Source organism: Rhinopithecus bieti, unplaced genomic scaffold (assembly GCF_001698545.2).
Source record: "Rhinopithecus bieti isolate Rb0 unplaced genomic scaffold, ASM169854v2 scaffold_34818, whole genome shotgun sequence".
Lineage (NCBI taxonomy): Eukaryota > Metazoa > Chordata > Mammalia > Primates > Cercopithecidae > Rhinopithecus > Rhinopithecus bieti.
In genome coordinates, this window is record NW_016815484.1 from 1,079,394 (window position 1) to 1,098,013 (window position 18,620).

The window sequence follows — 18,620 nt, forward strand, 5'->3', positions numbered from 1 at the left end:
GGGTAAGAACAGATTTATGGCCCTGGATACCATTGCATATTGCCGCCAAAGTGTGTTCCACAGTGTCTGAATACTCATTTATATTGCCATGAGCAATTTTTTGAGAGTAGTGCATTCATGTACTATTGTCAGCATTACTCTCACTTTAATATTTTGGCGAATTTAGTAGGCGAAAATATCTCAATTTTTGAAATGTGTATTTTTTTGATAACTAGCAAATTTGAATATTTCCCCGTGTGTGTTTACTAGCAATACTCCCTTTTTTTTTTTTTGCAAATTATCTCTTCATCTTTTATTTATTAGGATCTGAATTTTCTGATTAATATGCATGAGTTTTATAATAAAGATATCCATTGGCCTCTCATTTTGCTGCAATTATTTACCCCTCCATCTATTGTCTGAATTTTTTCTTTTGTAATTTTCAAAGAGCATAAAGAAAGTTTTATGATGTAGATTCCATTATTTTAAAAAATTTATTTATTTTTAGTCTCTTTTAAGCTTAGAAAGGTTCTTCCTCAAAGTCTGGGTTTAGGGTCGGGCACAGTGGTTTATGTTGTAATCCCGCATTTTTGGAGGTCAAGGCGGGAGGACTGATTGAGCCCAGGAGTTCAAGACCAGTCTGGGTAACATAGTGAGGCCCTGTTTCTACAATAATAATAATAATTGCAAGCAATTAGCTAGATGTGGTGGCACGTGACTGTAGTCCCAGCTACTCAGTTGGCTGAGGTGAGAGGATCAATTGAGCCTGGGAGGTGGAAGCTGCAGTGAGCTGAGATCACACCACTGCACTCCAGCCTGGGTGACAGAGGGAGACTGTCTCAAAACTAAATAAATAAATAAGTAAATAAATTTTAAAAGTCTAATTTTAAAATTCAATTATTTTCTATAATTTGAGATCCCATATTTAACTGATTCATCTGGAATATTTTTGGTATTTGGTCCAAATGTCTGACTGGGCCACCTGTCACTCACCAGCTGCAGGTGACCACACCTACAACTTCATGGGTGGTCAAGCTGAGTCACTTCCAGCTGAGTGACTGGTGTCCTCCTCCTCTGTGTTGCCCAAGCTAGAATCCTTGAAGTCACCTAATTTCCATTTTCTTTCTCTCTTTCACTACCCACATCCACCCAGCCATGGAGTCCCAGTAGTTCTATATTCGTGGTTCATCCCCCAGTTCTTTGGGGAAGAGTATATGCTGCTCTCTCTGCCTGGGACCCTTTTCCCTTCCTTATTCTGTCTGCCTCGTTCCTATGGGTCTACTGCACAGAGCCTGGTATGTCCTTGCTATGGGCCAGTAAAGTACTCCAACTTCCTAACCCTAATTCTCACATTTAATCGTAATATCCTGCTAATTTGTGTCCCTGTGTCTCTCTTCATCATTAACGTAGAGACTGACAGTGCGTGGTATGTATAGGGTGCTCAATATGTATGTTAGGTGTGTGAAAGAGCAAATAAATGAGTGAAAATGCCAATAAAATAGGAGTCATACCTAACCAGGGCCCAGCAGGGTCTGATTTAAATACTTTTCTACAGAATATGAAGGTAAAGGGGATAGCATTATAATTCATGCTTTTTATGGGTGCCAAGAGGTCATCGATACCTAAGATTGGCTTGTTCACCTTCTGGATGACTGTTTTATCCTCCTTCTAGATGCCATTACTATAATGCAAAGACTGGAAAAATAAAACCTACATTTTCCAGACTATCTTGTAGCCCATATTCTGGATGTCAGTTAGGTCCCACAAACTGGATATACTCTTGAGAGAGAGGGAAGGCAGAGTGGGGTGGAGGCCATTTTCCTGCTGTTATTTCTCTAGTAAAGCAACGCCATGAAAACATGAGAACTCATCATTCCAGGGCCCATCGCCAGTCTTGTGGGTGTCTGGAAGCAGTTGTGGCAGCAGTAATGCCAGTAGTGAGGGTGAAGGCAGAGGCGTCCTGATTCTGAATCACCACTAGAGCATTCTTCCATTCATTCTCTCTCTCCCTCTCTCTCTCTCTAATAGAGCCATTGGAGATTCCAGAATTAATTTCTCCACTCTTTCTACCAATTTGCATAACCGTCTTCCTGTTTAAAATACCTAGAACATTTCTATTTTCTGTACTGAACCATTGCAGATACATAAAGGATAGAAGAACTGGTTTCCCTCTTAGTGACCCAAGGAGACTGCCTTGATCAGTTGCAATTTTTCCCAGAGCAAAGGAAGCAAGAAATACTCCTAAGACTATGTGTGAGGCTATGCTTACTGGTTATTTTATGGTTCTACAGGGGACTGATAAATCATTTCCGTTATCTTTCTCCCCACTTTTCAGCCACCTTTAAGACTATGTTAGAATAGGCCTCTTCACTTGGCAATAAATATGGCCAGTACTGGATAATTACACAGGGGGAAACAAACAAAACTACCTGGAGAAAATATAGGTGAATAATTCAGATCTTTCCCATATTAAGGGTACTTACAAATCAGTGAGAGAAAAACTAAAACCCAATTGAATATGTGCAAAATACTTGAAAATAGGGAGAAAAATAGCCAAAAAAGATGCTAAAATATTTAAGCTTTTTAAAACCAAATTTGCCAAGGTTTTAAAAGACTAGAGTTTCAAATTCATAGTAAAATTGAGAGGAAGGTAGAGAGATTTCCCATATTCTCCCTGTCCCCATGCATGCATAGCCTCCCCACCATCATCATCTCCTATCAGAGTGGTGCATTTGTTGGTGAACCTACATTGACACATCATTCTCACCCAAAGACCATAGTTTACATTAGCGTTCACTTTTTCTGTTGTGCATTCTGTGGGTTTAAACAAATGTATAATGGCATGTATCTACCATTATGGTATCATATAGAATAGTTTCACTGCCCTAAGAACCCTCTGAACTCTGCCTATTCATCCCTTGTTCTCTTCTAATCCCTGGCAACCACTGGTCTTTTTTACTCTTGCCTTTTCCAGAATGTCATAGAGTTAGAATCATACAGTATGTAGCCTCTTCACATTGGCTTCTTTCACTTAGGAATACCCACTGGTTTCCTTGACGTGGAAACTTGGAGGATTGAGACTATGGATGAGGCTATGCTTACTGGTTATGTTATGGTTCTACAAGGGACCGATAAATCATTTCCATTATCTTTCTTGCCACTTTTTAGCCACCTTTAAGACTATGTTAGAATAGGCTTCTTCACTTAGCCTATTCTAAGGCTAAGTGAAGGAAAAAGGAAAAGTTTCCTTTTCGTAGCTTGATAGCTCATTTCTTTTTAGTCCTGAATAATACTCTGTTGTCTGGAAGTACCACTATTTATTTATCCATTCACCTACTAAAGAACTTCTTGTTTACTTCCAAGTTTTGGCAATTATGAATAAAGCTGCTGTAAATATCCATGTGCAGGTTTTGTGTGGACATAAGTTTTGACTCCTTTGGGTAAATACCAATGAGTGCACATGCAGGTGGTGTGAGGAGTATGTTTGGTTTTGTAAGAAACTGCCAAACTGCCTTCCAAAGGGGCTGTGCCATTTTGCATTCCCACCGGTGATGAATGAGGGTCCTGTTGCTCCACATCCTTGCCAAAACTTTGTTTTGTCAGTGTTCTGGATTTTGGCCATTCTAATAGGCATACAGAGATGGTATCTCATTGGTGTTATAATTTGCATTTCCCTGGTGACATATGATGTGGAGCATGTTTTCATATGCTTACTTGCCATCATGGTATCTTTTTTGGTGAGGTGTCTGTTAAAGTCTTGGTTCATTTTCTTTTCTTTTGTTTGTTTTCTTTTTTTTATTTTATTTTAGGTTTGGGGTACATGTGAAGGTTTGTTACATAGGTAAATATGTGCCATGGGGGTTTGTTGTACATATTATTACCTCACCCAGGTATTAAGCCCAGTACCCAGAAAAGTTATATTTTCTACTTGTCTCCCTCCACCCACTCTCCCCCATCAAGTAGACCCCAGTGCCGAGACCAACTCGGTCAGGAAAACCCTAACCCAGCGGTGCTAGAGGAATTAAAAACACACACACAGAAGTATAGTGTGTGGAGTGGGAAATCAGGGGACTCACAGCCTTCAGAGCTGACAGCCCCAAACAGAGATTTACCCACATATTTACTGACAGCAAGCCAGTAATAAGCATTATTTCTATAGATTATAGATTAACTAAAAGTATTCCTTGTAGGAAACAAAGGAATGGGCTGAAATAAAGGGATGGGCTCTGGCTAGTTAGCTGCAGCAGGAACATATCCTTAAGGCACAGATCGCTCATGCCATTGTTTGTGGTTCAGGAACACATTTAAGAGGTTTTCTGCCCTGGATGGGTCAGGTCTTCCTTGCCCTCATTCCAGTAAACCTACAACCTTCAGCGTGGGCGTCATGGCCATCGTGAACATGTGCTGCAGAGATTTTGTTTATGGCCAGTTTTGGGGCCAGTTTATGGCCAGATTTGGGGGCCTGTTTCCAACATCCCAGTGTCTGTTGTTTCCTTCTTTGTGTTCTAAGTTCTTATTATTCAGCTCCCACTTATAAGTGAGAACATAGGGTAGTTGGTTTTCTGTTCCTGCATTAGTTTGCTAAGGATGATATCCTCCAGCTGCATTCATGTTCCCACAAAAGACATGATCTCGTCCTTTCTATGGCTGCATAATATTCCATGGTGTATAGGTACCACATTTTCTTTACCTAGTCTGTCATTGATGGGCATTTAGGTTGATTCCATGTCTTTGCTCTTGCAAACAATGCTGCAGTGAACATTCACATGCATGTGTCTTTATGGTGGAATGCTTTATATTCCTCTGGGTATACCCAGTAATGGGATTGCTGGGTCAAATGGTGGTTCTGCTTTTAGCTCTTTGAGGAATTGCCACACTGCTTTTCACAATGATTAAACTAATTTATATTCTCACCAACAGTGTATAAGGGTTCCCTTTTCTCCACAATCTTGCAAGCATCTTTATTTTTTGACTTTTTAATAATAGCCATTCTGACTGGTTGTGAGATGGTATCTCATTATGGTTTTGATTTGCATTTTTCTAATGATCAGTGGTGTTGAGCTCTTTTCATAGGCTTGCTGGTTGCATGTATGTCTTCTTTTGAGGTGTGTGTTCATGTCCTTTGTCCACTTTTTAATAGGGTTATTTTTCCCTTGTAAATTTGTTTAAGTTCCTTATAAACGCTAGATATTAGACCTTTGTCAGATTCATAGTTTGCAAATATTTTCTTTTTTTTTTTTTCTTTTGGTAAAAGCAATTCTTTTTTTTTTTTTATATTATACTTTAAGTTCTAGGGTACATGTGCATAACGTGCAAGTTTGTTACATATGTATACTTGTGCCGTGTTGGTGTGCTGCACCCATCAACTTGTCAGCACTCATCAACTCGTTATTTACATCAGGTATAACTCCCAATGCAATCCTTCCCCCCACCGACCCCATAATAGGCCCCGGTGTGTGATGTTCCCCTTCCTGAGTCCAAGTGATCTCCTTGTTCAGTTCCCACCTATGAGTGAGAACATGTGGTGTTGGTTTCTGTTTCTTAGTGCGAAAGTTTGTGAGAATGAGGTTTCCAGCTGCAACCATGTCCCTAAAAAGGATACAAACTCATCCTTTTTTATGGCTGGCATGGTATTCCATGGTGTATATGTGCACATTTTCTATTAATCAGTCCTGTCACTGATGAATTTGGGTTGAGGTTCCAAGTCTTTGCTATTGTGGAATAGGTGCCGCAATGAACATATGTGTGCATGTGGTCTTTATAGAGCATGATTTATAGTCCTTTGGGTATATACCCAGCCTCCATGGGACTGGCTGGGTCATATGGTACTTCTAGTTCTAGATCCTTTAAGGAATCGCCATACTGTTTAAATAGGAAACCTTCTCACTGTTGGTGGGATTGGTAAACTAGTTCAACCATTATGGAAAACAGTTTGCAAATATTTTCTTCCACTCTGTAGATTGTCTGTTTACTCTGCTGATAGTTTATTTTGCTGTGCAGAAGCTCTTAAGTTTAACGCGATTCCATTTGTCAATTTTTGCTTTTGTTGTGATTGCTTTTGGTGTCTTTGTCATGAAATCTTTTGGTCCATTTTTCACTCAGGTTATTTGTTTATTTTATTGTTGAGGTTTTTTTTTTTTTTTTTTGAGATGGAGTTTTGCTCTTGTTGCCCAGGCTGCAGTGCAGTGGCACGATCTTGTCTCATTGCAACCTCTGCCTTCTGGGTTCAAGCGATTCTCCTGCCTCAGCCTCCCAAGTAGCTGGGATTACAGGCTCCTGCCACCATAGACAGCTAATTTTTGTATCTTTAGTAGAGATGGGGTTTTCCCATGTTGGCCAGACTAGTCTCGAACTCCTGACCTCAGGTGATCCACCTGCCTTGACCTCCCAAAGTGCTGGGATTACCGGCATGAGCCACCATGCCCGGCCTGTTGAGTTTTAAGAGTTCTGTGTTATCTTAGTTTGTTCGGCTGCTATATCAAAATACTATAGATTGAGTGGCTTATAAACAACAGAAATCTATTTTTCACAGTTCTGGAGGCAGACAAGTCTAAGACCAAGGCACCAACTGATTTGGTGCCTGGTGAAGGCTCACTTCCTGGCCCATAGACAGTTGTGTTCTTGCTGTGTCTTCACATAGCAGAAGGGGAGGGGACACTCTCTAGGGTATCTTTTATAAGGGAACTAGTCCTGTTCATGAGGGCTCTACCCTCATGACCTAATCACCTCCCAAAGGCCACATCTACAAATATGATTACACTGGGAATTAGAGTTTAACATATGAATTTTAGAAGGACACAAATGTTTTCTCTATAGCATTTGCATATTTTGGATAACAGACCTTTATCAGATATTTCTTTTGCAAATATTTTCTCCTAGTCTGAGGCTTTTGAAAAAAATGTTTTCATTCTCTGAGCAAAATTATTTAAAAGTGGTAGTAGTAAGACCTGGTGGGGCTGTGTAACTTTACACTGTTACTTATACATCTCATACCCCACTATAAACTTCTAAATTGGTTAATTTTCTAAAAGTAAGTTTGATGATATTTATTAGAAATCTTTAAAATATTCATTCCCCTAAATCAGTGGTTCTCAACTGGGAGCAGTTTTGCCCCTTGGGGAATATTTGGTAATGTGTGGAGATGCTATTAGTTTTCACAATGGGTTGGGGAGTACTACTGTCATTTAGTGGGTAGAGACCAGGGATGCTGCTCAACATCCTATAATTCAAAAGGGCAGCCCCCACAAAAACTAGGTGGCCCCAAATGTCAATAGTGTCAAGGTTGAGATACTATCTTAGACACAAGAGCTCTGAATTTACCCAAATAAATAATTGAATGCACCTAAAGATTTATTCATTTACTCCTTTGGAGAGAGCAATAAGTCATTAGCAGTAAAAATGGAAATGTATATACTCGATAAATTTTATAGGTATCCATCTTAGAAACACTGACACATGTGTGCAAAAAGGCACATACATAGATGTTCTTTTCAGCATTGTTTTTACCAGTGATATTTTGAAAATAACTGCAATGTCAATCAATGGAGTAATAGTTAATGTACACGCGTGCTCTGAAAAGCAGAGTTTCGGCCATCCATCTTCCCAGTACTCTTTTCTATGATTCTATCCTCCTGCGGGGTTCCTTCTTTGCTGTGGATGGGCTTGGTGGAAGAACGATTCCCAGAACTGGTCTCATCCTGTCATTTCCCAGTTTAGAAACCAGAAAGGACTGCTCTTTCCTCTCCTGCCGCTTGGTTGAGCCAAGAGGAAGCCACGTGGCCTAAGTCTAGCCAATCAGATGAGACATTAAATTGTGAACAGATTTAATGGCAGAGTGAGAGAGATCGTTAAGAATTAAATCTCTGAGTGGTGACAATTGTAGGTATATGTGGGGCAGAGGGGAGCTGACTTTTGGTCTCATGGTTCCCGCTGACAGTGCTGGGCTTCTTCTATTTCTCAATCCATTAGAAAAACTTTGGGTTCTGTTATTAAGAACATTGATGATAAGCCCTAGCAGCAGTTCTTTAAATAGATACGTTAGATCTCTGTGAGTTGCAAAGGATCCTAACTGATAAGCTGGAGAATTACATGCAATAGTTAAAAAGAAAGCTCGGCAGTACATATTAGTAAGAGGAAAATCAAGTTGCAGAATGTTCATTCACTTAAGGAATGTTTATTGTGCTTTTGCCATGACTAGTTTCTGTACTTGGAACAAGATAGACCTGGTCCCTGCCCTTGTGGAGCATTATTTAAGACAGCAAAAAATTGCCTAATAATTGTGGGATGACAAATACTGTTTATTATGGCACGTGTTATATGGAAAAATTTACAGCCATTAAAAATAATGATTTTAATGATTGTAAATATGCTGTTTGTACTATATATATACTAAGTCAAATAAGACTTAAAATTATTAACATGTATGCATATATACATAATCACTATATATAACAAAACAATTTAAAAATTACATACATATGGACGGGTGTGGTGGCTCATGCCTGTAATCCTCCCACTTTGGGAGGCCACGGTGGGCAGATCACGAGGTCAGGAGATGGAGACCATCTTGGCTAACACAGTGAAACCCCGTCTCTACTAAAAAATACAAAAAAATAGCCGGGTGTGGTGGCGAGTGCCTGTAGTCCCAGCTACTCAGGAGGCTGAGACAGGAGAACAGCATGAACTCGGGAGACGGAGCTTGCAGTGAGCTGAGATCACACCACTGTACTCCAGCCTGGACAACAGAGCGGGACTCTGTCTCATTAAAAAAAAAAAAAAAAAAAAAAGTTACACACACACACACAAAGTTGAGCATCCTAAATCCAAAAATCTGAAACCCTAACTGCTCCAGAATCCAACTTTTTGAGCACCAGTGATGCTCAAGGGAACTGCCCATTGGAGCATTTTGAATTTGAGATGCTCAACAGTTAAGTATATTGCAAATATTCCAAAATTCAAAAAAATCTGAAATTTCAGATAAGGGATGTCAACTGTATAGAAGCACGCACACACACAAAGTTTTTTTAAATTGCACGTAACCAACAGGAGATATACCACAATGCTGTCAAGACTCATTTCTGAATGTTAGAATTAGATATAATGTTTTATGTTTTCTAAATTGTGGCAACCTGTATATATTATTTTATAATTATAAATCTTATCATCTATAACTATGAAGTTACTTAAGATTTAGATAGTAAAGCATTTGAAATTTTTAAACTTCATTTTATACATAACTATATTTTTGAAATGCCCCACAATAGGAATATCCTAACTATATAAGCGAACACATCTATATAATGTATACATACAACATATATGCTATTGAGTAAATACAAATGTGCCTGTCATCTTACTTTAATACATTTTAAATTTTTAGAATCAAGTCAGAAGTATTTGTGGTCTATGCTACCCTGAATCTCCCTTTGCTGGTCCCTGACCTATTAGAAGTTACCTGAGAGAATGAGGGCAATAGCTGGACTGATTTATCTACTGATGCCAGGTTGGGAGGGGATAGCAAAGTGAGTGAGGTCAGCTGAGATAGGTGTGGTGTATCAGAAATTGACTGCATTTCTGGAATTATCTTTAAGTAGGCTTTTCATCTATCAGAGAACGCACTCTTAAATCTTGTGTAAGTATACTCAAGGTGGGATGTGTGGAGCTTCTAACACAATCTCTTTTGTTTGGGGGCAGGCAAGGTAGGGGCTCCTCTTGACATCAAGCTGGGCGCATTGAACTGTACGGCTTTCAGCATCCAGTGGAAAATGCCAAGGCATCCTGGGAGCACCATCCTTGGGTACACTGTGAGTCCATGGGCACGGGAGTTTCCTCAGTGGGTGTGTTGTGTGACTGTATGTCTTTCTCATCCTTGCTTTTTCTAGATATCTGTCCTTTCATATCAGTAACTGCCCCATTCTCCCTCCATAAAGCTAGAAGAGATGTCCCCCTTTGAAGGATATTTGTAAATGCCCTGAATGTCACATCACACCTGCATTACTCACTTAGGATCTATCCAGTCCTTTCTCTGTTCAGCTGTGGGAAAATATAAACTAAAAGGACATGGTTGTTGCTATTCAATTGCCTATAGTCAAATCTGGAGAATAAAGTATGAACATGGGAAAGAGGAAATCACTGTGGAATGTTATCAATAAGTACAAAATAATGTAAAGTAAGAAGGTGGGTAGGCAAGATGGAGGAAGCAGCAGAGAATGCATTCTTACCTATCAGAGGCTGCAAACTGGGCTGATACCTTTTCACCAAAATGTTTTCCTTGAATAGTGTTTTTAGAAATGAGTCAACTTTGAGAAGTCAAGATATTTCACATAAATGTTTGGAATTGTGAACTCTCTGGGATATGGGGAGAGCTGGCCACACTGGGTCCACATTCCTATCCACCTGCTGGAACTCAGCTGCTCATTTTAGATGAGCTGTAAGACCTCAGTAACACCCCAATCCCACCACCTGCTACTGTCTCCATTTCACCGAGGGACAGTAGCCATTGATAATGGCCCTCGTCCTATTGTTTTCTAAAAGTAGAGGAATACATCTCTGGACTCATGTCTTATCGAAAGTGAGAAAATGAAAGATTACCCGGGCGGCTCATGCATTTTGGGAAGAATAACACGAGCCACGTCCAGACCTCTGCATCTCACTTCATTGATATGTGTCTTCCTCCTGGACTCCGCAGGCTTCTGAGTTTGCAACACCCCCCACCCAACCCAAGTAGGTCTGATGTGTGTTCCCGCAGAACTAGTGCACGTGACATTAGGCGACGCACCTCAGAGCCTGCTGCCACTGTGAGTGTAATTACAACCTTTGATCTTACACAAGCACGGGCTCTGCTCTCACCGGGGTGTCTGCATCTTTTCAAGGTCTTTTACTCTGAGGTTGGCGCAGATAAATCCCTGCAGGAGCAGTCGCACAACGTGCCTCTCAGCCGGGACATCCCGACCACGGTGAGTTTCTCCATCCTGGCAGCCTCCTCAAAAGCACGTGGGCGCTATTCTGGGAGATTGCTGATTTGGTGTGTGTGCTACTGTACATGTGATAATAACTAATGCTTCTAATAGTCCTTTAGGATTTCCCAATGTCATCCATGTACATTTCCTCTGAACCATGCCAACTACATCTCTGAAAAACAGGCATCTGACGAAAGAGTCCTGGTGTAAATGCTTCCATCCTGGACTCAACCCTATTTTATCATGCAAGAAAACTGCCACCTTACAGCTGGTTTTTCCCCTTCTTTTCTTCATAAAGTTCAGTTCTGTTTTTTTTTTATCCCAATAAAAGCTTTATACATAAATATGACGCATTTGTATCTTCCCAGCTGCCTGAAGACACAGTGCAGAAGAAGAGGATGTAATTTGAAACGTATATTTAAATGGTCCAAGTTGTTTATTTATTTTTTTTCAAGCCCAGCACCCCGTCCTTCCACTAGCCAATTGTTGGGTCCTCATCTATTTTCTTTTGTTTCTCCTCAAGGTCTCTTAAGTGAATTTTTGGCCTTAGGCATCTTGTATTTTCTTTTCTTTCACTCCCCTCCCTCATTCTGCCACAACCTCAGGCTAGAGCCTTTTGAATTGCTCTACAAGGAGTTAGCACCAGTGCTCATAACACTATTATAATGGTGGTGGTGGTGCTAGCTCCTATTTGATCCGTGCCTTCTGGTGGCAGCACCTGACAAACAGGCAGCACCTGTTTGTCATCCATGATAAGGAACTATCACTTATTGAGCATCTGTTACCTGGCAGCCACCACCCTTTGCTTTACATTTACTTTGCCACTTACTCTTCACAACTATCCTATGACCTCATTTTATGGACAAGGACGCTGAGACTTGGAGAGGTGAAGTAACTTTCCTCAAATCATACATTAGTGAGTAACAGCATCAACTGTAAACTCAGAGCTGACTGACCTCTGAGCCCCAGCCCTTGCTGGTTCTACCAAAGCTCTCATGACTCAGAAGGAATAGATGCACATTTCCAGCTTGCTTTTATTTTGTATGACATGCATTTAAGCTCAAAATAGACTTTTGCTTAAGCATCCAGCATTGGCCGCAGAAGCTGTCAACCTCAGCCTCTATAGTTTACTCTGTCTGAAGAGAGGGAGATGGGTTGGAACTTTCAATAAGCTCATTAACCTCACCAAGAAGCCTGATTGTCCCTAGTAGTGTCCCCAGCCACCCCAGCCTGGTGTCCTGCAGGGCTTACTGCTTGACCTGGAACCCAGTTCAGGTATGAAGAGTGACACAAGACTTTGAGTCTAGACAGTGCCTCTGAAATTGATATCCTGCCCATCATAGAACCTGGGCTGAAAATTGGCATCTCTCTGAAGGTCACTGCTGTATAAACCTAAAACAGGGCTGGGAGGGAGACCAGCACTCTGGACTTTTAGGCCTGTTTCTTCCATTTACAGGTTGGGTAGTGTTGGTCAGAGTCACTTAAACTGTCTAAACCTCAACTTTTTTTCCATGATAGAGGTGTAATAATTATTCTCTTGTGAGGACCAAATAAAAGCCACGTGGGTGGTAGTTATCATTCCCGATGACTTATATGTTAAATACATTCTCTCCATTATCAACATCTAGGCATTAGAGTACACTATCAAATTCTGCATTTGATCGTCTTGCCAATTTTGACAAACTTGCATAGGGGCCACTCTATGCTCAACATAAGACAACACACAGTCCCTGTTTGGGGGCAGCTTTCAGTCTTCTGAAAACCACATCCACACAGATAAAACAATTAGGGAGCAACGTAAGATCAGATGTCATTATTAACATGCTGCTTAGTAGACAGGGTTTGAAGAGTGAGAGGTGAGTGTGGGAACGAGTGGTCAAGAGGTGAAAGTTGGGACTGAGGACTGAAGCAGGAACTTTCTGGAAAGGCAGACTCAAGGGAGGGACATCCCAGTTGGAATGGTTTGAGCCCAATGAGCATGAATGTGTCCACACATGTCTCTCTCTCTCTCTCTCTTTCTCTGTGTGTGTGTGTTTGGGGGTAGGGAGGGTTGGGGGTGGGGAGAGTTGCAGAATAAACAGAATGAAAAGAGGAAATCATGACTACACATAAAGGCAGTGATTCAGCAAGGGAGTGGGAGGAGTCTGATATAGCAGAATGTGTCCTGGATTCTGATGGACTTGTGTTCATATTTCTGCATTTCAACAAAACAGCTGCTTAACCTTACTAGGTCTCAGTTTCCTCATTGACATAACAGGGATCCCAAAAATATCTATATCATAGTGTGTCTGTGGTTCCCAAACTGTGTGCCAGAGTGCTCCAGGGCTCTGCAGCAGGCTTACAGGGGCACAGTAGAATATTTAACATTTTTGAGGAAAACAGCAACATCTGTGTGAATTACTGCATTAGTCCATTCTCATGCTGCTAATAAAGGCATACTTGACACTGGGTAATTTATAAAGAAAAGAGGTTTAAATGACTCACAGTTCTGCATGGCTGGGGAGGCCTCAGGAGACGTACAATCATGGCGGAAGGCACCTCTTCACAGGGCGGCAGGAGAGGGAATGAGTGCTGAGTGAAGGGGGAAGCCCCCTATAAAATCATCAGCTTTTGTGAGAACTCACTCACTATCACGAGAACCGCATGGGATAAGCCACTTCCATGATTCAGTTACCTCCGGCTGGTCCCACCCTTGACACATGGGGATTATTACAATTCAAGGTGAGATTTGGGTGGAGACATAGAGCCAAATCATATCAACTGTTATTACCAAGGTGTTTGGATATAACTACTTAATAAATGGGCATTTCTTTTGGCATTGAGATGCTATAAATATTACTGACACACTAAGGGTGGCAAGAACAGAGAAAGTTTTAGGAACTCTGTACTATATCATATCATTCTATAGATAAAGATGTGAGTTATAAGGTCATGATTGTAGAACCTTCAGCATGATACCTGGCACAGAATGAGAGCTTAGTAAGTGGTCAGTATGATTCATACTGCAAAGATGTGTGTTTGCTGCCCTTGGCTGTGCATGGCAAAAGGGGCAGGTGCTGTACAGATTTGTTTTATTCATGCAAGTTTTTTGTTTTTACTCTTCATGTTGCCTCTGTTTTTTCCCCTCTCCAGGGATAACCTGATCATCAGGCAATTTTTGTAAGCATGTTTTAGAAAATTTAAACACCTGTCCCAACCCAGGATTCAGGGGATCTCTTTTCATCAAAATGTTGATTTTCCTGCATCTCCCTCTTGCTGATTAAGGCTCAGTGGAGAGTGCCTAGTTCTAGTGTAAGCACAGACAGCTGAATCTACAAGGTGAATTTTTAATCATTTAGAGGAAGCCACTTTTATCCTTGCATGTACTTCTTCATCTCACACAGCAGAGTAGGGTTAAGGGGAACCTCTCTGAAGGTTGAAGTAATTTAAGCTCTGGTTCAAAAGTAGGTGAAACAGATTGAAAAGGAGAGAAAATATTTAACTAGTGAGCACCTCTCTGGAAGTAGCTCCCGCTCCTTTTACCTCCTCTTTTCTCACTCCCTTATTTCCTCTGACAATTCCAGATTGTGTTTTCAGTAAGATAGGACCGATAGATTTGGTTTTCTGGATTGAATACCAAACTGGGGAGTGGATTGACAAATGATTAATCTGATTTAACTGATAAAATGACCAAAATACCCTGGCTGATAATGTGGAGTTGGGCTGCATTGTTTGATAATCTGCCTTCTAGAAGCTTCCAATTTGGCAGCATTTCAAGCCCACCTTATCTTTTTCTTAAAATAATACCCTCCAGGTTTCCTCCTGGAAAACAAAATAGTAAAACAAATCAGGGCAATTTGGCAAATTTTTTAGAGTTAGAAATAGATAAGGATGTTTAGGGTGGTGGTCTTTACACTTTTTGATCATGCATACCATCAGTTAAAAATATTTGAACATGCACCAATATATGTATATTTATGTATTTATAAATTATACATATGCTACTGTACTAATATATTATGTACATTATAAAATCTCACAGAATTTTAAAGGAGGAGATAAAACAGAAATAGAGAGTTCTTGTGTTTTCTTCTGGCATCTCAGTGGGTTGTCTTGCTGTCCCTGGGGATGCACCACCACCCTGCTTTAGAGTCCACTGATTGACCCAGAACTTAGAGAGAGAAAACTTAACCAGGAATCAGAAGACTTGTTCCTGCTCTCTCATCAGAGCAAGGGTGACCTGAGGTGAAGTCACTGAGCTCTTCTGAATTTCTCTTCAACTGTAAAATGAAGGGATGGGGCCGGGCGCAGTGCCTCACGCCTATAATCCCAGCACTTTGGGAGGCCGAGATGGGTGGATCAGGAGTTCGAGACCAGCCTGGCCAACATAGTGAGACCCCATCTCTACTAAAAATACAAAAAAAAAAATTAGCTGGGTGTGGTAGTAAGCGCCTGTAATCCCAGCTACTTGGGAGTCTGAGGTGGAAGAATCACTTGAACCCTGGAGGCGGAGGTTGCAGTGAGCCAAGATTGTGCCATTGCACTCCAGCCTGGGCAACAAGAGTGAAACTCCATCTCAAAAAAAAAAAGAAAAAAAAAGGGATGGACTAGCAATGATTCTCAGCTGGGGGTGCCTTTGTCCCCTCCTGGGCATTTTGGTGGACAAGCATCAGGGATGCTAACTTTCCTGCAGTACATAGGACAGATCCACGTAAGGAAGATTTGTCCAGACTCCAAAGCTAATGCTGCCCCTGCAGCAAAGCTCTGGAAAATAACTTCCTGTGACCACCCAGAGAATAGAAATCCCTACAACTCCTCCCTCCACCCTGCTCTGCACAGCCATCCTCAGCGCATTGGAGGAAGGATGCTTGGAAGATAGCACTTTTCTCTTTCTCTGGTGCCTTCCACTGGACGATGCTAGGTGGTCCCAACTCTCACTAAGGCAACTGAGGCCTAGCCTTGACTTGTAGGGTCAACTGTGAGGTTGAATCCAAGTTTACTAGCTATTAATGAAGGTTGTTTTAGAAGAATTATAGACCTTCTGTGTTGAATCTTTGGCCCAGAGAAGCTAAGTGGCATCCCCAAGACCACACAGCTAGGTTAGCAGCAGAACCTGGGTCTCCTGGCTCCCAGTCCAGTTCTCTACTCAATTCATGCCTCCTCTCAACTGTGCTCATCTGAACTAATGAATAAGACAGCCTCTAGCCTTATTTCTGAAGCCAAATGATGTGTATTTCAGGCAGTAGGAGGAGAAAGAACAGCAGCATGTAAGGAGGTAAAGGTGAGGTCTGAAATCAGAGTCAGAGACTTCAGAACAATTCAACATGATTTTGTCAATGCAGAGTGAAAAGTATGTAGTGAAGAATAGCCTTGCTGGGTGCGGTAGCTCATGCCTCTAATCCCAACACGTTGGGAGGCCGAGGTGGGCAGATCACTTGAAGTCAGGAGTTTGAGACCAGCCTGGCCAACGTGGTGAAACCCCGTCTCTACTAAAAATACAAAAATTAGCCAGGCATCGTGGTGCATGCTTGTAATCCCAGCTACTCAGGAGGCTGAGGCAAGAGAATCACTTGAACCTGGGAGGCAGTTGCAGTGAGCTGGGATCGCATCATTGCACTCCAGCCTGGCCAACAAGAGTGAAACTCTGTCTCAAAAAAAAAGAAGAGTCTCATCTTTTCTTGGGCTCTTCTTACATGGTAACCCAGGTTGGTTTTGTATATTGGGTCATGTATTAGATAGATATTAGTCTAGCAGGCCAGAAACTCAAATTAACAGTGTTTCTAATGATATGTGCATTTACATTCCCCCCGATGGAACTTGTCTGGATGTCACCTTCTGGTGGCTTCACTTGATCAGAGAGCCAGGCTCCTTCCAACTCAGTGTTCTACCAACCCCTTGTGCCCTCCTGCCCATGGTCCAGAATGGCTTACGCTGTCACATCCACACTCTGGCCAATAGATAAGGAAAAGAGGAAAGGAAACACACTCCTTCCTTTTAGGGGAGATCTCAAAAGTTGGTGTCAGCATTCTCACTCACAACCTATTGGACAGAATCTAGCCATAGGGCCACACCTGGAGGGAAAGGAGGCTGAGAATGTAGTCTTTGAGTGGCCCAACTGAAATATGAGGACTCTATCATGAGAAAGAAGAGAATGGGATGAGTCATCCAGGTGACAGACTGTGAATGGAGGGAATGGAAAAGGCGGTTGAACATGGGAAAAACCAGGTGCCCGTTTCAGAACTAGTTAGTGATGCTGTGTCTACGAGTCAGGTGATTAGAACTATATAAAGTTTCATGAGGGAAATCAGACCCACGGTTGCCTGCAGTTATATAAACTCTCTGAATACAGTCTCATTGTCTGCAAAATGGAGACAATAGGACTGATCTCTTAGAGTTGTTGTGAAGATTAAAGGAAATAATGGTGTACAGAGATTTTATGAATTCCAAAATGCTATATAAATGAAAACTATAATGATGATAACAATTGTAAGATGAAAGTTTGTTGTTCTGGCAAGCTGTGAAGAAGGCAAGAGTCCTGAAAGTTGCCCGAGCTTTCTCACTGGGCTCAGTGACCAGCCTTGCTTTTCTCTTCTATAGATGTGAATTCACTGCTCGCATGAAGCCTCTCAACAGCGGTGTTGAGCAGACAAAAGGGTTTTGCATTTCAGAAAGAACTAGGCAAACACAAAATAGGGGTATTTTGTAGCAAAGCACTCAGCTTCACCCAAAAAAATGGTGGGGAAGGGCCTGGGGAGACTGTTGAGGTCACTCTGGCCTCTACTCCAGGAAAACAATTTCCCCCACTCTGTTTCTCACTAACTTGTGGAGAAATGAAGCTCAGGAGAGATAAACATCTTGACTTGTCTTCAGACTTCCACAAGGCAACGAAACAAAGCAAAAGACTGTTTCTGTACTTTGAAAAGAGCATGTTCAGCATCTGCCCTAGTTTGATGCAAGCCTGAAGTGGTGATGGTAAGACCTTTAAGGACAGAAATACAAAGATTTATGGTGTGTGGTATTTTACTACAAATTGCAAGGATTATCACAAGTCACAATACATTGAGGATTCCATTTGAGAGGAGAGATGTCAGGGGAGGAAGTGACAGTGAAATCGCTGAATTCAACATGTTTCTGTGGCCCTTACTGCTCAGTCCCCTTGATTTTCACCTTTATGCCATTTTCCGGAGTGTCAGTGCAGAAAAAGAGACAGACGGGAAACAGCCGGCTTCTGGGAAGGTCACCCTCTACTCCTCAGAATGCACCCAAGCTGAAGGTAGCACTAATCTTCCATATCCAATAAAGAGTTCCAGTAGTTTTTAATCTATATATGGAACTACAAATAGGATTTTGCTTGGTTTTCAGTGGTAACATTTAAATTTCTGATACATTAACTTCCGTGGTCATAAAGTAGTAACAATCTAGTTTTCTGTGATTATGGTAAGTACTGTTTGTTGTTGATTTAAACATTATTTAATATTTTTTGTACATGTACTGGCCAATTAGAACTTGGGCATTGGTGTCAAATGGAGAAGGGCTCAAATCCCTATTTTGCCACTGACTAAATCTTGAGCAAATTGTGAACTTTTCAGGGCTTAGGTTTTCTCCTCTGTAAATGAAAACAAGAGTGATACCTACCTCACAGAACTGAAGGAAGAATTAAATAAGGCTACATATAGCCTTCTTTCTCTTTGTTCCTGAAACAGA

General features: G+C 41.3%; 1 protein-coding gene across 11 annotated transcripts in view; it reads left to right on the plus strand.

Annotated features, from left to right (window-relative positions):
* Window positions 1-18,620, plus strand: part of EGFLAM (EGF like, fibronectin type III and laminin G domains) — a 231,373-nt gene that overhangs the window by 100,696 nt on the left and 112,057 nt on the right. For all 11 annotated transcript variants that reach the window (XM_017853199.1, XM_017853202.1, XM_017853201.1 and 8 more), the window contains 2 exons: window positions 9,673-9,782; window positions 10,851-10,934. In XM_017853199.1, the coding sequence (XP_017708688.1) occupies window positions 9,673-9,782; window positions 10,851-10,934 (194 nt within the window). The remainder of the gene's footprint in view (window positions 1-9,672; window positions 9,783-10,850; window positions 10,935-18,620) is intronic.